The sequence below is a fragment of the Hydra vulgaris genome, chromosome 09 (assembly GCF_038396675.1).
Source record: "Hydra vulgaris chromosome 09, alternate assembly HydraT2T_AEP".
Classification (NCBI taxonomy): Eukaryota; Metazoa; Cnidaria; class Hydrozoa; order Anthoathecata; family Hydridae; genus Hydra; species Hydra vulgaris.
Window position 1 is genome coordinate 31,443,370 of NC_088928.1, and position 22,758 is coordinate 31,466,127.

At 26.0% G+C, this 22,758-nt stretch overlaps 1 protein-coding gene across 1 annotated transcript; it reads right to left on the minus strand.

Annotated features, from left to right (window-relative positions):
- Window positions 1–1,698: 1,698 nt before the first annotated feature.
- On the minus strand, window positions 1,699–22,758 carry LOC100215270 (protein mago nashi homolog 2). The gene is made up of 7 exons (XM_065805356.1): window positions 22,621–22,758; window positions 19,273–19,377; window positions 18,770–18,828; window positions 13,773–13,829; window positions 13,620–13,673; window positions 6,534–6,616; window positions 1,699–1,925 (listed from the first exon to the last, which is right to left on the minus strand). The coding sequence occupies exons 2-7, from the start codon at window positions 19,364–19,366 to the stop codon at window positions 1,826–1,828; spliced, it is 447 nt and encodes a 148-aa protein (XP_065661428.1). The 5' UTR covers window positions 19,367–19,377; window positions 22,621–22,758; the 3' UTR covers window positions 1,699–1,825.

Consider the following 22,758-nt stretch of genomic DNA (forward strand, 5'->3'; position numbering starts at 1 on the left):
CGTTACCAGACAAAGTTATTAAATTAGTTGTAATGTAAATAATAAAATAAATGTAACAAAATATAGTCTTATACGCGCATCATAAGCGTTGAAGCTGCGCGAAAAAAAAAATTTATTAACAAATTTGAAATCTTTAACCCAAAAAATATTATTTTGATATATAACATTATTTACTTACAATTTGTCAAATTTTATTTAATTTTTGCCGTTTTTTGATCGTCCTGAGTCACTGTACAGCGGGGAGTATGATAATGATATATGAATTTAAACATATCCTTTTTACAAAAGCACTTAAAAGATCTGAACATATTATTATCATTAATTAGTTTTGAAATTAGCTTTATTGGAATTACACAAACAAAGTTAAAAAAATAGTCTCCTTCAACACATCCAATTATTATTCAAAATTATAATTTTAAGCACACAACTTAATCTTCTTGCGGTGGAACCTTGTTATATCTATCAAACTGATTTATAAAAGAAGAGATAATTTGATCATTCACATTTAACTATTTAGTATCTACCTTTGTTGAAATAATTTTAAAAAAGTTGAAAATTATTTCAACAAATCATCATTGACTGTACTATTATTAGGGTTCGCGAATGCGAGATATTTGGATCTATGTGCTTTTTGGACATCGCTTTCTTCTTTCGTCACAAAAGTAGTTAGTCATGAAAAAAAAAATTGTTGTAAAAATTCCAGTCACAATTGGTTTATTTGTTCACTATTCCCAGTCAGATTTTCTTTTAATAGTTGTCGTCTTCAGAATCTACAGACTGTTTATTGAAAAAAAGGCTTTTGTGGTAAGTTAGCAAAGATTTCACGGAGCTAGTTGGCTCGTAGCATTTACTATGGTAAAATTTTTTTCTTAGATTCCTTTTAAAATTTTCAGCAATACTGAAAATATTTATTTTTTATAAAAAAAATTGCTTTTGAGTTTTTTTTTTTAAAAGATAAAAGTGGGCTACTATTTTGGCTTGTTATACGAACAATCATTTGGTACTACCTAAAAGTAATACTAAATATTTGGCCTAAAATTGTTGTCAAAATAAATAGTAAAAAAATTTCATTAAATTTTGCACTTTTAATACGTTAACCATTTTTATATTTTGCACCAAAATACCCCGGGGTGAGGTAAGTTAGTGAACCTTTTTTTTCGAGACCGCAAGAAAATTTTTTGATAATTAATGCAAGTTGAAATATCTTGTATGGATATATCGGCCATCTTTGCTTTGATTTTTTATATTTCTGTTATTTTTATATGCGAATTGAAACCATTTATACTCTTCTCACCTGGTAATTAATGTTAACCCACAACATAAAAATTATATCTGAAATTTTTTTGTACCATAAAAATATAAAGGTCAGGAACACACCTTGAACATCTTGGTTGATAATAAAAACATACAATAACATATACAATATAATAATGATTTAAAGAACTGTAAACTTTAAATAGTTAACATTTGCTATTTGACTAAAAAAGGAATAGCTCGATATAACTTTTAAGCAATACGTTTAAAAATAATATAACGCTTTTAAAGATTCCTCAAGTGATTCTTAACATGACCCTAATGTGGTGTAGTTTTTACAATACGAGATGTAATCTTTCTCTCTTAAAATATATGAAATGCTACACAAACACTCGATTTAATAACACCAACTTATAGTAACTATAATAAAAAATCTTGAGCATATTATTTCAAAATATTAATAAATATATTGCTTATTTACTTTCTCTGTTAAAACAATATACAAAACTGCATCAAAAGCGACATCCAAGACAATCCAATAATAATTAAGTTTATTTTTAAATAGTGTAATTTATATGGGTTTGATTTTGAAATGAAGCCCAATTAACGAAAATACTAAACACTTCAGGTCTTGAACTAAGTAGTAAAAACATTTTAAACCTTCGATATCTCTAAAAAAATAAAAAAAAAATTATATAACATTATTTGCGTTAATTATTATATTCTTATCATAATACTAAAATTTATATCGTATATAAACAAATAAAATGTTGAATGATGATTTGAAGTTTTTAAAATGTATCAAATTTTTGACGTAACACACTCATTAGTGTATTTTAATTTAAATTTAACAATAATTTACTTATTCATAAAAACTATATATTAATAAAATAGATCTAAATTATATATATTATTTTACAATTTCATTATTATAATTGGTTTAAATTCAAAGAACTATATAAATATTTACTGAAATTATTAAAAATAGAAAATTATATACTATAAATTTTGTTTTTGAGTTCAAATTTAAAATGCACACACCTGCAAAAAGCAAACAAGGTGTTCTAATAATAGTAAAAGTAGTTTTAAAAGTGCAAAAAATAATAGCGTTCAAGGTTACTTGAATGCGCACTGAATATTTTGTTTATACTGGTGCAAATTATGGCAGAGTGAACAAAGCCTGACGGAAAAAAAATAAATCGTACAATTGAGGTCATCTCTAAAAACTTTTTTAATGGTATTATAAACTTGATCAAACTCATCATTTTTCAAAAAATGTTTTTTATAATAATTTTTATAATATTGGTCAAAATGAAGCTATTATGTTAGGACCATCAGTTATGAGTGCTAGAATCGGATTAGGCAAAGGTTCTACCAGCATGTAACTATGGTAATCGATTTAAGTGTGCAAAATCTTTTCAAGAGTTTTTGGTACCCAAAACCTTTTCTATATAATATCATCTGCATTAAACATTTTTGTAAATTACTCAGAAACTAAAAAGCATACCCATAGCAGTAGCTAAAAAACATACCCATAGCAAAAGCTAAAAAGCATACACATAGCAGAAGCTAAAAAGCAGAACCCATAGCAGAAGCTAAAAAGCATATCTTTTTTTGTTTTACGTTTTTCTCAAATATGTGTTTTTCTGACTTTTGCTCTAACTTCAAACAATATATTTCAAAAAATAATTATGCTATGGCTTTGAAATTTTTACTGCATGTTTAGTTAATAAATATATCTATGTTATTTACCAAAATCAAGGTTAAATATAATTTTTTTTAGAAGTTATGACCCAAAAACTCAAAGAAACCACCTTTTTTATGACCTAAAAACTATTTTTACTAAAACAAAGTTGTTTATTAAATATAGGTAAAAGATATTTTTATGATTTTGGCACATGTTTTTAACCTATTAATAAGAAGTATTTGGAGCAAATTTAAAAGATTTTTTGGTTGTTTTTTAGTTATTAGATTTAGAATAGGTTCGCCGAAATACAAGACTTACGAAAATTTCGCACTTTTATCTACTGTATCTAAAACGCTAAAATGGAATTTACATATGTGAAAATTCATTAACCTTAAAGCATTTTATGAAAAATAATGAATAATTTTATCATGTGTTATTCTTGTGTTACCATTACCATTTTCTTTTTAAAATTGAAATAAAAAGCGTTCCTCTAAAATTGTATTTATTTTTTGAAAGTTTTCTTTTCATAGTAAAAAAAAAAACTAAAAGATGTATATTTTTTTAACTGAGTTTTTCTAATATCTTTTAAAATCATGGTTTGGCTCTGACTTGGTCAATATATTCGTTTACCAGTACTGATTCCATGAAAAAATTTACATGAATAAAAGATGTATGGTTTTATATTTTCAATATTTTAATAATTAGTTAATTCATCAGTATTGGCATCAGCCTTTTCCCATCTATCGGCATCGGCCACAAATATGCTATCGGTACATTACTAGTTACAACCCCTCCCCTCCGAGAAGGTGATTTTAAAGTTATAGTTGGTTTTTTGAGAAATATAGTTGATTAGTCGAGCATTTGACACATTTCAGTAGGGTGATTTAGTTTTAAAAAATATTGTTTTCATTTTATAAATCAGTTTGTAATTTTTAAAGATTTGCCCCCTTTATTTATTCCTAGATTCGCACCTGCATCAGATATTACAAATCTTAAAAAAAAAACATTTAAAAACATAACGAAATAATATTTTAGGAACAGATTTTAAATACCAAAGCTATGTCGTTTGTTGAATTGCCAGACTATTTTTTTTTCCATTTAATAATTTTTTTTGTGCAATGTTGACAGATTAAAAACTTATGATTATTTATTAGCGCATTTACATGATCCAATACATGTGATTTAGATGATTTAAATTTTCTTAAACGTTATTCATGTTGCTTACATTATTTAATTCCTGTTTGTTAAATGACATTTTAGAAGTATATATTATGAATATCATTACTTATTCATAAAAATACGCATTTGACACTTAAGAATACCAATGAATACCACTTAGTTACTTAATAAATTAAACATATTTGGTTTATAAAACATAATTAAATACATCTATAATGACGTGTAAAAGATAGGAACATTTTAATTTGTAAAAAAAAGATAGGAACATTTTAATTTGTAAATTAAAATGTTCTTTTTTTTTTCAAAAGCATTGTGTCGAAATAAAACTGTTGTCATAAATCTAGTTGCATCAACTCAAGTCACAAACCAATTTGAAACAAACGAAATGGTAAACCTTGTGGTGCAATCCAAAGAAAACACTCACACTGAGGGTGAAAACTTCATTGACTCAACTAAAGTAGACCAATCCACAACTCATTATGTGACGATACCTACGAAGAAGCTGGAAATTCTGATTTTCGCAATGACAAAAATATAGCGCAAAGGATAAATATTATAGCCCAGAAAAGAATGACAATAATTGTGATTTGAATGAAAGCACTGCAGTGGATAAAGATGATATTCCTGAGAGTGATAAATAACTAACAGGGAAACCAGAAATGATTTATGATGCAAAATGTAAAAGGACGATAATTCAGTGTTGCAACATATGAGCTACAGCCACTGTATTGTAAATACAAGTTGCTGATTTATACTGAATGCTCAAACTTTCTTGTTGTATTCCTGTAAAATTTAACATTATGGAGGAGGCACCTTTGCCCTTAAGGCAACAATATATTACCATATTTTTAGTACTGAAAAAAATACTAAACATTTCTTTATTTGGGTTTTTCAATATAAGACGATTTGTGTGAGATTTTCTGGCATTACATATTCTTAAATCTCATTACACAAATAATATTATTTTTGTACCAATCATATTATTTTTGTTAATTTAAGATTTTCTATTACAAATAAAATAATAATTATAAGTAATTTAATTATACAATTTAAGTTTTTTTTAAGTATTTTTTGTTATACTGTAAATTATAAAAAAGTTTTACAACAAAATGTATGATAAGATGCTACCTCAAAAAAATTAAAAGTGAAACTTTAAGGTACATGGAAATTTCAAAAAATTATATATGGAAGTCTATTTCAAAAAATTTCATATGGATCTCATCAATGTCAAAGTGAAGCAAAATATAAAGCAAAAAGATTGAAAAAAAAAAAAAATTACTTTTTAAATGCTAAATCTCAAAATGCCATTAAACACTTGTCAACTAACTTCTTTCAGAAAACTTAGGGGCTTTATTGAATTGTTCTTTTTTGTTGCTATTTGTTTCATGAATCAGGTGCCTAATGAAAATTCTTTAACTGATGCTGATATTTGCCCCATGGTTAAGCTCATTTAGACCATGGCTAAGCACAATTAGATCATGACTAAGGACAACTAGATCATGGCTAAGCACAATTAAATCATGACTAAGGACAACTAGATCATGGCTAAGCACAATTAGATCATGACTAAGGACAACTAGATCATGGCTAAGCACAATTAGATCATGACTAAGGACAACCAGACCATGGCTAAGCACAATTAGATCACGACTAAGCACAACTAACAAACTACAAACATCTGTAAGTGTAAAAGTAATAAAGTGAGAAAAAGATTACAATTTGTTTTTTCATATTGTTTTATATGTATATTCATATTGTATATATAAAATAAAATAGTTGTTTATCACTTTTAAATGCATGTATTTTTGAGAATGTAATTTAATAATATTATGCAATTTAATAACATTTTAAATGCATGTAAAAATGCAATTTGATAATATTATGGTATTAAGTAACTCTAAACTGTAAAAAATACATAAGTAAAATTTAATTGGTAAGTTAGTTTATGTATCAATGCAATGATTAAAAAAAAAATATTTTCCATTAATATTTTGCTTGGTCTGTTGATGAAAATTAGGGATGGAAAGTGTTAAAAAGGACTATGGAATATAAAGCAAAAAGTCTTTATTTTAAACTAAACTATGGAGTCTTGCAGAAACAAAATACTCCTAAACTTCATAGAAAGAATTTCATTTTAATTACTAATTATAAAAAAAGATCATTAAATCTAAATTAATAATATTAAAAATCTAGACCATGTTTAAGTCAGTTATGAACTATTATATCTAAACAACTTTTATAGTGTTAGGTTCCAGATAAAATGAGAGCCTCCTCAACCTATTCTATGAATATAGTATGTATAATATACTATAGAATATACTATGTAGTTATTATAGTATATAGTAACTATAGGTTAAAACCATATTAAAAAACTTTATTTTCACAAGGTAAAAATAATGGAAAATTAGCTTACTTGGATTGGTTAACATCAATCAAAGATCCAATTTTTGAAGTAGTAAAAGAAATATGCTCATCACCCATCACAATCTCTAGCTCCTTTAAGAAAGAAACCAATAATTACATAAAATACTTAAAAAAAAAAAAAAACTATATTAGGCAATTGTTATAAATATGCATAGACATAAAATAGAAACACGTGCTTAAAAGTAAACAGAAACTTTCTTAAGTGCAAATCATTTAAATTGCAAAGCACGAGTGCACCTAACAAATTTTGTAATACTTGTATAACAGCAAAATTGTTTAAGCATGAAATAGTTACAGAAACTTTTATAACAAGAATTTTGTTAGGATGGTTAAAAAAAATATTTTAATCTTTTTACAAACGTTAATGATCATAAATTTATTAGCAGACATTTTCCTAAGGTGGTTTTACCAGAGGGGTGGTGGATCGAAGTTGTAACTTCTCACTTATAAAGTGATTTCTATAGACCACTATTGCTAAAATTTTTTTATGGTAACTACTCTAATGAATACTCAACAAAACAAAAAATTTGTTTTACTATTGTTTGATTAAGCTACAATTTAAATAGCTTATAAAAAGCTTAAATTCTTCAATTTTTACGAAGTTTATGTTAAGTTCAGGTCATCAGTCTTTACGGTTTAGTACAAAGTTTGCTTTAAAAGCATCAAGTTTTTTGCTGCAAAACACGAGTGTGTTCTGCTGAATGTTTTTTTAAGTTTTTAATTTTGCAGGCAAAGCTTGGAATTAAAAAAATGAATTAATAAACTTTAAAATAAATTGGAAAATTGTTATTTAAAAGTTGCAGCCATGTAAATGTATGTATATATTTAAATAACTATACATGTGTATGACTGTGTAATTTTTTTTATGTGTGATGACTAAGTTGCTCCAAAAAATCCTTAGGTTCTTATCACAGAGCACAGTGGAAGAGCATTTAATAATTAAGTTCATGTCTCCTTCTTTATCAATGTTGCTTAACTGACAAAAGACAGCATCAAATCTCAGACCTTTTGGTTCTGAGCCAAAACTCTATCCACTGCGCCATGGGTGCTAAAAATGCATACAGCTACATGTATATACATGTATATAGATACATAATTGAGCATTTATATAGATGTGTAGTATTTATATATATATATATGTGTAGATGTGACACATGCATAAACATAGCTATATGTACATGTATATAAATATATAACTGCATAAATTGTATTTATTTTGTTCTTTATTAATGAAATAAATTAGTTTATATTATTTTTTTTCAAGATAAGATTTTGATTTTACAGAAACTATGGCTTTGTTTATTTACAGCTTTTATGCTATAGAAAAATTGTTAATGTTAATTTGATTAATAAAATTGACATAAAAAATATACCAGGAAATTAATATTTATCAGGTTTAGGATCATCATGATCACCATACTAATGGTAAAATGTAATCCAGTGCAACCTGCTATATATCCTGCAGACTTGAAATGCCACTGCCTTGGGGCTCTTGATTGAGTAAAGGCTAGAGATACTGTCTTGATAAAAATACATATCTTGGACGTTAACCAAATCAAGGTCCATTCTACTAAGAGACTTCCTAGGCAAAAATTTAAGGGGTAAGCAGAAAAGTTCTATTAACAGCCCCGCACTGTTTCTTCATCTAACTGGCATAGATGTACCCCTGTGCCACATTGTTCCTAGAATAGGATGAATAATACTGGATCTTCTTAACTCTACTTATGGGGTTTAGCTTGTACCTCTTTGATAATGGGTATGCAAATTTTGCTATTTTTTTCTAATGAAAATAACAGGAAGATTATTAGTTCTAAAACACAGTTCAATGGTTCTAAAACCTACTGGTAGAAGGGTTTTTTGAACTCAGTGGTAGCTTTCTAAAAAATATTAACAGTACCATATATGGTACTGTTAATACTTCCTTTATAGGAAGTATTAACAGTACCATATTGTGCATGGATGGTGTTCCTGTTAGTGCTTTAGGTGTGCATTGTCAAGGCCACATGATTGCCCTTTCTTACGACTTCATGTATTGTACAGGACAGAGGCAAATGCATAACTCATTGTAGGATGTCATATGGGATCATAGGATGTCATGATTGTATCTCTAAGTTTCCCAACATTTAAATTTAAAACATGACTTCAGTACCAAAAAATTATATAAACATAAAAAACCATCACTGCCACTGCCTATTTGTTTCAACTATTACAAATATTATTGGTTTTTAAAGTAACTTTTCATTGGCTGAGTTTTGAATCTGGCTGTTTCATTTGCAGATCTCAGTGTTAATGGCTATTTTCTTTTAATTTGCAAAGAAAACTTTAATGCTTGTCATACTGAATGGCTTAGCTTTAGTACCAATGACCCAGCACTAAAGCTAAAAATTTTTTTTTCTTCTCTATCCCGTACTAATTTTTTTTTCCCCTTTAACATCATTATTTCCAACAAGGCTGCTAGCAACCACTATTAGAGTTAGAAGTTACAAGAAGTTTCAAGCTCGAATGCCCCCTCCAAGCAATCAGAGAGTGCTGGCTTCTTATTAAGACAAGAATAAATGTTAGTATCATCAGCAAACAATGCCACCTTAGATGTAAAAATGTCAGGGAGATCATTGATGTAAATTAAAAAGAGTATAGGACCAAGTATAGAACTTTGAGGAGCCCCTGAAGTTACAGGATATGAAGAAGTGTGCTGTCCATCAGGGCCACTTTTTATAATAAGATTGATAAGGAAGGATTCAATAATTTTAAAGATGTTAACTGATACTGTAAGAAGAAAGCTTTAGAAATCAAAGGCTTTTGGAAATGCCGAGAGCAATAACTTTAACCTCTCCACATCTATCTAATGCACAATAAAACCTATCGGTTATTACCATTAACAAATCAGCAGAAGAACAAGAAGATCGAAATCCATATTGATGATCAGAAAGTAAGTTATTAGATTCAAGATTAAGTGTTTGCTATGCTATATAAAAAAAAAAAACTATATTAAAAAAAAAAAAAAAATGGAATCAAAGTAATGGAGTTTTTGTCTAAATCAGTTTTAGACCACATTTCAAAATCTTCAAATTTATCTGATAGCTTTGAACACCAATGGAATGGTTTCCTAGAGAGATCAGAGGTAAATCAATTTCAGACTTCAAAGATACATTTCAAAATCTTCAAATTTATCTGATAGCTTTGAATATATTTATAGATTTATCTGATAGCTTTGAACACCAATAATATGTAGGCTTGAAATTTCATATAATTATTTGCCACTTTTATCCATTCCTCCAACATAAAGTTTGGGTGTGAACAAGCAGTAGAGACTGCACACTACCACCAACCCACCAAGTTAAGAAGAGATATAAATAGCATAAACATATAAGAGATATAAATAGCATAAACATATAATGGTAAGGCGTTATTGCAAATAAGTATAAATATATACATTTATACTAAAATTCATATGGGTAGACACCAAATTTTTTTGCCAACCTAAATCCTTTTTTTTTTTCACAAAAAGAAAAATTATGTACAACAAAAAAAACCTATTGCTGCCCCAATCCAAACCATCAGTTGATGTAGTAACATTTCCTCTTTATGTTCTTTTTATTTAAAATTCATTTAAAAGACTGGAAAAACCAAACCTTCGATTGATGTAGCGACATTCCTTTATAGCAGCAAGAATTAGAAAGAAGAAATCAAATAAAGAGGTTTCAGAAAATTTTGATATTCCACCATAAAATCTTTCTGAACAAATGTAAACAAATCAATAGGTGAGGACATCATTGCAGAAGTTTCTGGACATGATGAGAAGAATTCAATGAAGAGAACATTGATGTTTTTGGCAATCCGACATAACCAAGTTTAAATGAAGCAATCTTTTTGACTTGAAAATTAGATTTTTTATTAAAATTTTGGTAAGGATTTGACAAAAACCTTTAAAGACAGTGTGATTGACATGGTTTTACAAGCTCATAAAATTTACAATAACAGACTTTTTTTATGAAAATGTAAAAGTTTAAAACACAAAATATATATTGCATTTAGGCCTTAGAACTATTAGCTTGCTTGTTTTATTTATATTTGCTACTTACACTAGAATATTTAGAAAAAAAAAAAAAATTCTATAATTCTAAAACCTGTATAATTCAAACTTTTATTTTCCCCATACAAATAAATTTTCTTGAAGGTTTTTCATGAGTCCTAATGTATTTGCCCTAATGATTTCTAAAGATATTCAAATGATATAAATCATTAAGTTTTATGCAGAGCAGTTTAAAAAGCTAATAATAACAGACAGCAAATAAATATCAAACTAAACCAAAATTTCATTAAAACTTTTAATTGATACTTCTTTAAATTCATTCTATCATCACACTTCTTACTTCTACCTTAAAACTGATGTTGATTCCTTTCATGACTTTTTTTGTGTGACAATCCTTGGGCTATATCTTTTGATTTTCCATTAATAACTGTGTCTCACATGTAATTTCCTGGAATCAGGCAGGCATGAAAGCTTTTGATCTTTTGTTTTGATCATCAGTTTCAAGTCAAGCCTCAATCTACACTCTGGTTTTCACCTACTTGCAACTGCAATTTCTAATCATTCTTTTTAACTTTTTCCCAAGATTAATTCTATTAAAAACAAATATCTTTATAATTCCAATAAAATGTGTCATTGTATTAAATTTTCTTTATAATTGTAAAAAAAATCAAGACGAAAGGAAAGGTGTTATGGGGCACTAAGCTCCATTATTCTCAGTTTACTAAACCTTGTATTTTATATTAGAAATTAAGGTCCATTTGGAATTTCATTAAAAAATATCATTAACAAAGGCAAGTCTGACATTCCATCTTTAATACATGGTTTTGATAATATTACCCCTACCCAGATTAAGGCAAAACTATTTGCAAAAAACTTTTACTTTAACTCATCTCTTAAATCTAGACCACACTCTTCCAGTCATCACAGAAAAGCAAGTTAATCCATTGTTAGACATCCAAATTACTACTGGGAAATGGCATTTGTAACTCTAATTTTTTAAAACTCTGGAGAACACTCTGATTCCTCTAACTGTCATCCAATCATTCTTCTCGTTATTATTAGCAAGGTCTGCAAGTCATTAATTAACAAACTTATAAATTTCATCTTGAATCTAACAACTTACCCTCTGGCAATTCATATGGATTTTGTCCTCTTGTTTTACAGCTAATTTGTTAACTGTTAAATCAGAATGGAAACGGTGAAGCAATGGCTATCGTTCTTCACAGGCTTATAGGATACAGGATAATTTAGCATGCTGGTCTTCTTCATAAACTTGCTTCATATGATGTATCTGAAAAAGTTTTTAAATTATTGAACCATCATCTAACACAGTATTAAAATCATCCTTAAAGGCCAACACTCTTCTTTATTTCCAGTAACTTCTGGGGTATCACAAAGTTCCATCTCTGTATTATTTCTCATTTATATTTATAATCTTCCAGACAATCTTACATTCAAAGTGGTTCATTTTGCTGAAAACACCACTATATACTCCAGTCTTGTTAATACTAAATCACTTTTTGATCATTTAGAACAGCTGATCTTGAGTGTGATCTCTTTTCTTTGACAGCTTGGAGCTTGAAATGGCTGGTAAATTTTAATCCAAACACAACCCAGTTGTTTACTGCTAAAAATTATTGAAGTGTGGCTGATTTTCCTATATTAATGAATGGCACCACTCATGGAAGAATTAAGATATTTATACAATCCATCACAAAATTAGCACATGTTAAAATTTCTCTATTTGTTATTTCCTCTATTTAATGTGCCCATCATTTTCTTTTTCTGATTCTATTCTGTACCTCTATATAAAATTTCTAATTTGTCCCTATATGGAATAATGTTGCCACATTTGGACTGGTTTTAATGATGCTTTTTCACTTCTAGGCAAGGTCAAAAACATATGGTAAATGTAGTTAGGCCTGCTCTAGTTGCCAAGCTTTAAGCATGATGATTGCTTAGGTGAGCTAACATAATTTGTTCTGCAATCAAAACAATCTGACATGATCCATTAATTTGCATCCTTTTACTGTAACTGTTCTTTATGCTCAAAATTTTTTTATTTATCTAGTTTTTCGCTCACACATCAATACTGTTTCAATACTGTTGCAAGGAAAAACGGAGGTTGAGTTTTATTAGCTGATTAACTTCTTTCAATACTGTTGCAGGAAAAAAAAGGAGGTTGAGAATGGTACAAGAAACAAGATTGAGTTTGAATTTTGTAATTCTTGCTTTTGAAGCAAACACATTACACAACCCTTGGAATTAGGAAAAATGAGGTTGGCAATAATTGCCGACCTAAATTTGTTAGAGGTCAGCATCAGATCAGCAAACAAAATTGACACAAAGAGGTTACCATAAAACATAGAAATAAGATCTGCATTTTTTTTGCCAACCTCAAATACAGGTCGGCAGTTAGGTCAGCATTGCTGAATATCGACCCTAATTCTGAGGACTGCTTACACCACTATCACATGCTTTTAAATAGAGTTATAATCTTTTTTTTTTGTCATAATTTTGAATGGAAAACTTTTGATAAAATTTCAAATCTTTAAACAAATTTAAATCAAGTTTAAGAAAGAATATTTTTCTAAAAGATTTTTTGGCAATGGATTTTTTGTCAACAGATTTCTCGAAAATGATTTTTTTCAAACTCTGATTTTTAGGCAATGGATAGGGCAATAAAATTTTATTCCGTAAACAAAAACTAAAAGTAAAACTTGAATTCTTACTCAATAAATCAACTTTTTTTAAAAAAGCTTAAATTAACTAAAAACATTTTTAATTATTTAAAAAAACATCAAAAATTTAACAACTTTTTGATTGTCAAAAATAATAAAAAATTTAAACCACTTTACCACTATCAATAAAGTTTGCAATTTGTGCATTTAAAAAACTGTTTAGTGTATTTATGCTAATAAATTTTTTTCACTATTTAGTTTTTATCAGAAAAAGAGTTCACCCACATAAAAATGAATAAAAATTTGTCTGTTTAGCAGTATTAAATCAACAATTATATCTTAAAAATGTTCTAGCACAAACCTGACGTCCAACTCTGTCTGGTGTTGGCCATAATGCATCATCCTCTTTCAGAAGCTAAAACATTAACTTTGTGATGATGATAACATAAAAAAAAGGCAATGTAATAATGACAATTTAATGAGTTTGCAAATAACTGATAAATAAAAAACTTACCTCACTATCATCAATTATGCGCTTTACTTCTTCAAGAACACTTTTGGAGCAATAAACCTAGTCAAATCACAAACTTAAAGAGATAGCTTGTTCGTAAAACAAAAATGTTTTGTTTTACGGATATACATGGAAACATATATAAACTTGAATGTTCTCAAAACATCTTGATGCGAAAGAATAAAAAGAATATTCGCTAACACTAAAAACCTGCGATAAAACTAAAAATCTACAAACAAACTAATTCTATTAGTTCCAAAAATAAGCTGACTAAGCGAAATAAAGTTCTAGAGTTTTCTGTTGAATTGTTTAAAAAATTGAAATATTTGAAATTTGTTAAGATTTGAGATTTGTAGCATAAATTGCTTTAAGAATATACTATCAAACGAACTATAACTTTAATACTATGGCTCATTCTCGGAGCCACATCTGCAAAGCCTTAAATCTTTTATTATTTGTTTACAAAAATAAATGTTTTAAATATATATTTTTTGTATTGCCAAAATTTTGAAAGTTTCTTATATATTATTGATTTTATTAGTATATTCTTATTTTTTATTCAAAAAGTATGTATTTTTTATGTAAATGCAACCTTGTGTATCTGTTTTTTATTCTAATATAATCTTTTAAAGCAATTTTTATGATTTATTTTGTAAACAAAAAGACTTTCAACGATTGCGTTTTCAATGAAATTGTTAATAATCATCAAAGTTATTAAAACTAATTATGAAATAAACATACAAGAAGTTTCTGGTTACTAAACACAAACATACATACAAAGTAACTCGCAGATAAACAAGCACCCGCCTGAGGTCACTACAGAACACACACAAAAATTCACATTCACACACACACACACACACACACACACACACACAGATATGTATATATATATGTATATATATGTATATATATATATATATATGTATATATATATATATATATATATGTATATATATATATATGTATATATATATATATATATGTATATATATGTATATATATGTATATATATGTATATATATATGTATATATATATATATATGTATATATATATATATATATATATATATATATATATATATATATATATATATATATATATATATATATATATATATATGTATATATATACAGGGTGTTAGCCAGCCTGATAGCGCCGCGTATAACGCGGTTTCCCAATTAGTTTAAATTCCCAAAGGTTTTTAAGATCATGGTAAAAAAAAAAAAAGAAATCAGTCTCAGATTTAATTAAGAATTAAGATCGATTTTTTAATGTGAAAAAAAAGTGCCGTCATTAACAAGCAAGATCATTCATTCAAAAGTTGAAAAAAAAAAAATGTTTTTAATTTTTAATTGACGCCAGTTATTCTCCAGTTAAAATTGTTCAAACGTTTAATAAATTATTTTATTAATTTATTTTTGTTATTCAAAAACTCTTTATTTACATTCTTACTTTTTATTTTAAGTTAGGAAAGTTACAAATAAAATTTGCATATTAATAAATATTATAATATAAAATAAGTTAATAACGTTTTTATATTAAAAGATTTATTAATAATTTCGGTAAAATAAGTTAGCTGGTAAAGTAAACCGAAAATAACAACAAACAAAAAAATCAAAAATAAAACTTGCAATGAAACGTATTGTATATGTTATATTTGCGTAAAACATAAAAGAAGATAATTAAATTATATTATAACATTATTAATTATTAACCAATGTTTACAATAATTATTTTTTTTTTAATTCAGAAATTCGTATAAGATTTTAAATAAATACGATTTTTAGGTAAAATGAACATCATAGATTAAAAACTTTTAACATTTGGCGCTTTTTCTTGATTGCAAGTTCTTTTTTGGTCGGAATTCTTGTATTTCCCATAAAAATCGATAGAAACATTGTATTTTAACAACTGTATAAAGCTAATAGGTCTGAAACGATTAGAACTAGGATCTAAAGTAAATTAAGGCACTTTTTCAAAAGATTTTAACTAAATTCATGTAAACGCCTATGAGCGAAAGTGATCTAAAGGCTCCAAAATGGTATTCTTTGTATTCACAATTAGGGGTAGTAAAAAGGATTAGAAAATTATATAAAAAAGAGAAAAATTCTTCATATATTAAAAAAACCTGAAGCAAAAAAAAAACAAACATCTAAAGCTTTTGTTTGGACATAAAATCCCTATAAAATCATGCCAATTTCAATTAAATAAATTCGAATAATTTGTAAATCGCCTTAACTACACCAAGTATTTAAATAAAAGTAGCATTATATTTGACAGAAATTAGTGAGCCAACCAATTTTCCAATAAAAGGTTATTAAAATTTCGGAAACTTTAATTTAACTTTCATTTAAAAGCTATTGATTTAAATAAGTTTTTTACTATTTGAATTTATCTTATGATAAAAATTGTAATATAAAATATGATGAACAATAATACGATTACCTATGTAAGAAAGTTAAAATTTTTTTTTAACTATTTTAAAATACTAAGTATTTTTAATCTGAAATATTCGAAATATTTCCATATAATTAGGGTTGGCAAATGTCAGGATTTTACACAAATTACAATTTTACGGATTTTACAAACCTGTTATACTTTTTTTTTGTATGTTTTCCTTCCTAAAGCCATAAAATTCTGGCATTCCTAAGTATAATGTATAGTTTTTTTAATCGACTGTCGTTAAAAAGTTGTTTTAGCAAGTTAATAAGTTACAAGAGGATCTTGGAAATAGTCAAAAATGTTTTGTTAAAAATGAAATACTATTTAGCATTTGTTTTACATTTATAATTTAAAAATGAAAATAAAAATAAAAGAAGACAATATATGTAACTAATCGTTTAAACCTTTTAAAACTGTATTTAAAAGCGATTTATGCAATTAAAATAGATCAAAGTTTCAATAAATAAATTTATTAATTCATTCATTAAAACTGCAAACAATTGTCTTTTGTTCTAGTTTTCTCTCAACAATATTAAACAAAGGAGAGAAGCAATTTAAAAATGAAAACTGACGAAAATTGCTCAAAATGAAACAAGTTGAATAATTATAATTAAACATTTATAAAATATAAAAATGTTCCTGAAAAATAAAACAGGAAAATATTCCTATGAATAAAACAGCAAAAATAGAAAAATTTTATTGAAACTTAATTGTATCTAAAAAATTGTATCTACTTTTTTAAATGTCAGAAAGTACTGACCCTTTTTTTTTTTTTTAGCCGCACCTAAATTCCCAATTTTGCTAAAACGCTGATGAATTTTTTTTCTGGCTAACACCCTGATATATATACATATAAATAATCTATATATATATATATATATATATATATATATATATATATATATATATATATATATATATATATATATATGTATATATGTATATATATATATATATATATATATATATGTATATATATATATATATATATATATATATATATATATATATATATATATATATATATATATATATATATATATGTATGTATAGAAAGTTATTAGATATAAAAAAAAGTTTTTAAGTTCTTAGATATTGGTTTACTAGCTCTAAATATTTTCGCTTTAGTTGGCATACTTATAAACTTGTTATACTTAAACTTAAAGTTGCTTTTTTATGTTTTAAATACTAAATAAAATTAAAAAGCCCACTCGCTAAACATCATTAGCAATATTTTGAAGCAGTTCCACTTACTCTTCATAAAGTATCTTTAACCTTTTTAGTTGATTTCTATCTAGTTAATTAAATTTCTACAGTAACTCAATGATTTAATTATTTCATTTGTTCATCTTACTAAGAATAATTGTTTCAAATATGTTTAAATTTTCAAACTACGCGAAACATAAAAAGTTATTAAAAAAACTAACTTTTTTATTCATAAAATAATTTAGCTTAAATAAAAGTAAAGCTAGTGTTAGTTTTATCAGAATCTTGTTAGATTTTTCGTGGCAGGGGCTATTTTTATTTTGGAAGCCTTTTTATGTGCCGCAGCGTTAAAATGACTAAAAAGGGGCCCTGAAATAGTCTTCTTGACTATTTCCTAACATTGCGAGGCCTGGAGTTATAACCCCCTTTAACCCCAACCCTCTTTATTCAAGCACTGGAAATAAGACACGAGTAAATAAATGAAAATTATATTAAACTCTTTAATAAATAAAAGAACATTTGTTTCCTTATTAAGCAATCGTAAGTTGTTACTTTATATAAAAAATGTCACCTAATTTTATAAAAAATTTATAAAAGAGCAATGTTTCGAAAACGTTTGTTCTAATTTAGAACGTTTAGAATCTAAAAGTAATTTATTTTGCTATGAGTTTTTTTGTGTATAAGTTATTTTCTTTTCCTAATTTTACTTTTTTTTTGCAATTGTCTCCCATCAGTATAATTAATCTTTTTTGCACTTTTTGTTTTGTTTTTTGAAATGTTCTCAAAACGACTAAGAAAATCTTGCCAGTTTTTTGCAACTAAATACTATTTCTGTGGTCAAGAGCGGTCGCTCCTGCTTCCCGACCAAGCATATCTAAAATTTTAACATTGATCATATTATAAAAAATTTTATAAAATGTGACTGTGTTTATATTGGCTATACAAAACTCAAGAATATCATCAACTGTCAAATTTGGTTTTTCCATTGGTATTTGTAAACTTACTTTTGTTGTTGTCCACCTAATGTTACCACCTATACCATCACAAGGAAAATTTTCACGACAATTAGAAAGAAAATACCCAATTAGCTGTTAGGGGACATCCATAAAGTATATAGGCAGTAAAACCACTAATTTAGGACCTCCTTTGTATGCACCTGTACACTTTCAACACACTGTTCTCTGCATACATACGCACTTATTACAAAATCAACGCATAAATTTTTGTAAACAAAAAAACAAAAATCTTTAGTTAATTTGACATTTCTCTGTTAATAATAGTAATAATAGAAATAATATTTAAAACTTAATGTTCTCTGATTTACATTTATTAATACATGCATTCATACCTCTTTTCGAATCATAACATCATTTTTGTAGTTTGAATTATTCGCATAGCGACACAAACCTAAAAAATTATAAACTTAATATTACTTCAATAGAGTGTAAGTTTACTTTACTGTAACTGTATTGACAACATGTAAAAAAAAAAAAAAAAAGTAGTAAGTCAGAAAAGCAAAAATTAAAACAAAATAAGATTTTTCATCACTGAAAAAAAACTTCTACTACTGTACTGATTCGTTAAACATGAGAATAAAAATTTGAGCAAAATTGCTCAAATTTTTATTCTCAGAAAGCTGAGCAATTACTCCAAAAACACTGAGTAAAAGCAATTGCTTTTTTTTTATTCACTCAGCCTTGTAAATAACATAAAAAACAAAACAGTTAAAATAACACTAAGCATTAGTACCTTATTTTTAATGAACTTATTATTTCTAATCATAAATAGTATAGTATTATAATTACAATAAAAAGAAAAAACAAAAAATTATAAGCTTATAGTATGACTTACCATCGGGTCTAAATTCAAACTCTAGAAACTCATGTCCAAATTTTCCTTTATGTCCCACATAATAACGACAATAAAATTCTTCACCTTGGACCATATTTTAATAATCTATATGTACATATATAAATACATATTTACATAACATCTTTTCTACATAACATCTGCTATACATATATAAATACATATTTATATAATATCTTTTCTACATAACATCTGCTATACATATATAAATACGTATTTATATAACATCTTTTCTACATAACAAATGCTATACATATATAAATACATATCTAAATAACATCTTTTACTTCTTGCATGTTTCCACACTTGTGTGATTTGTACAAGTTTCCACAATGCTATTTTCTTATATAAATATGACACTGTGGAAGTGTTGAACCATTTTTTTACAACTGGATGTTCTTCTGGGTGTTAATCTGCTTTACATATCAGAACTTAGTAATTCAATTAATTATTAAGGTTTACAAGCTTCTTCTACCCTTACTTACAACTAAATTTTGGGTTTTATGTTTTTTTTAACCCATGTAATTGCCTTCAACATGACTAAAAAGCCTCACCTTAGCCAAATAAAGTTCAGTTTAACACACGAAGAAATATAGAAATTGTGGTAAAATAAATACAACCCATAATATTTGTAACACCCATATTAGTTAAAGTACTTTTTTAGAAAAAAAAATAAAATAAAAAGCAACAATGAAAATACAACAAAAGTAACAATTTTTATTTTCAGTTATAGACCTAATTTCATCTAAACACTGTCTTTCCAAAACAAAACCCTAAGGCAATGAAATAGGTTGCTTTCTTCACTGTTTTAAGACATGGCGAAAGCTTATTTAGAAGAAAAAAAACTTACATAAAACCTAAATGTGGGTAATGGTAGGAGCTTATAAATGTTATGCACCTTGAATGTAATCTTTTTAGAGGCAGTACTACAATAAAAACACTCAGGCTTAATCTGAAAAACAAGTTAATGCCAGTAAAGGCATCCAGTTTCACAGTTTTATGCCGTATTTAAATTTAAAAAAGACATTTTATTACTCTGACCAAACAACACACCCAAGTGTGAAACCATTACTCTTAAACTTTATATATGAATATATATATATATATATATATATATATATATATATATATATATATATATGATATATATATATATATATATATATATATATATATATATAAGAATATATATGAATATATATATATATATATATATGAATATATATATATATATATATATATATATATATATATATATATATATATATATATATATATATATATATATATACACACACACACACACACAGAAAATAAGAATAGGTGAGAGGTCAATTCGACCCACTAACACATGGAATTATTTTTTTGAATGGTAAAATATTTAATTTTTTCTTTATTCAAATTTTTATCTTCATAACAGTTCTTTATGACGGAAAAAAAAACTTAAAAAAACACTTAATTCTTGAAAAATAACAAATTCTTATTCTTTTTAAAATAATAGTTTGAAAAAAACAATGAATTTTATAACTGGAAACTTACAAATAACTAATTTTAAAATACCGCTAATAAAAATTTTATTAAAAAAAAACATTTACTTAAAAATATAATAGAAATCTTAATGAAAGAGAAAATAAAAAGAACTTAACTAAAACTAAAAATAACAAATAAAATAAAATTCAAAAAACTAAAATGCTAAGAATTTATTATTAGATATTCTCTGAACAATTTATTTTATAAAAAAGACTTGTGGAAAGAATGATATCAGCATTCCTGTGCAGAACCTCAAGTTGATTATATATATAGTGTATTAATAAAAAATTAAGTGTTATTTTCAAAATCCAAGACAAGCAAAAGCTTTAAACGGAAACCATAATGTTCATGTTGTCACATTTTATATAACATTAACTCAGGCTGTAATGTTTATCATCACAACATGGCAATAATATTGCTTCAAAAATTTCTCTATCCAGTCAATATCTTAGTCAGGGAGGTATGTCCTAGTGCTTTGAGTTTATCTTTGTTATAGCAGGTTTGATATCAAAAAATTACTTTTGTAGTTTTTCGCTGAATGTTTTCTAAAATCTGTATGTCTCTAGCTTGATATGGCGACCTTTTGCTTGATATGGTGAATTGCAAATTCTAAATGTTGTTTATAATAATTTCCATAAATTTAAACATCTGTGCTGAAATGCTTTGAAATTTTAAATGTTAAAATGCCTGAAATTTAAATCAAGTTTTTAACTACATTTTGGAATAATAGACTTCGACTTCATTAAAGAGACAATTGCTTATTTTTCTCTTCTAGACCAATTAATGCAATTTGTTAAAAAAATTTATAGAATTTTTTTTAAAAAGATTTATCATAACAAATACATAAATATATTTATAAATATACATAGTTATTAATACTTTATATAAAAAATCATTAGCAGTAATTTCTTACTATAAAAGTATTTCAATAATATAAAAACATTAGTAAAGATTAAAGTTATTTGAATATAACGGCTTTCAAAAACATTTATTTTCAACAAAATTTTTTCATCATTTTTAATGTATCAAATATAGTGATTCTTATAAAAAGTTCATTGAAAAACTATTGCTGTCTAAAAAAGGCGTTGTTTATAAACTCTGAATAAATTTATTTAAAAAAAAAATATCTTTTATAAAAAATACATACTTATATAATTTATATAATATAAATTAAATAAATATAAATGCAACTTTTGCAAATGATACTTATAAAAACTTTATCAATAATTTGTTACTTTATTTAAAAGTATTTTGCTAATATAAAAACGCTAGTAAAGATAAAAGTTGTTCAAATCCTACCACTGGCACATTTTTTTTTTTTTTCTTTATAATCTTTTTAAAATACAAAATTTTATGTACATGATATCTGTATTATTTATATTAAGACTATTTATTAAAATATAAATGTCTTCATACAACCTGCACATCACAAATTTTTAGTAACTATTTCGATATTATAAATGTTTTTATTTTAAAATGAATAATAAAAATTATAATTTTTATGCTAACTTTTAAAATTTTTTTCCATTCAATGATATTCAATCAAAATGAAAAATTTATGTCATGACCATTTAAATTTAATGATACTTTGGACTTTTATTTTATTATAATACTTTATTATAATATAACTTTAATTGCTTTAAATAAGATAAAACTATTATATATTCAAAATACAATAATGTTAACATCAAAGGATTGAATTGAATAAAAGTATTTTCAACCTTGCTTTCTTCTAGCTGACAATCTATGAATATACAAGAATAAAAACCATATATACCAAATGATATACTTAAAAAATACCTAGGAATAACAGTAAAATAGCCAACAAAAACATAGAAGTTAAGTTTAACAAAAATAAGAAGTTTGACTCAGCTTATTTCCCCCTCACAAGCATGCGTTAGAACGCAAAATTTCTTGCCGATATTGTTTGAGTGATTC

Coding starts and splice junctions, on each gene's coding strand:
- LOC100215270 (XM_065805356.1), bottom strand. CDS start 19,366: ATGGTCCAAGGTGAAGAATTTTATTGTCGTTATTATGTGGGACATAAA. Junction 13,830..18,769: donor ATGTTATGATTCGAAAAGAG/GTATGAATGCAT, acceptor TGATTTGACTAG/GTTTATTGCTCCAAAAGTGT. Junction 13,674..13,772: donor GCATAATTGATGATAGTGAG/GTAAGTTTTTTA, acceptor TTAATGTTTTAG/CTTCTGAAAGAGGATGATGC.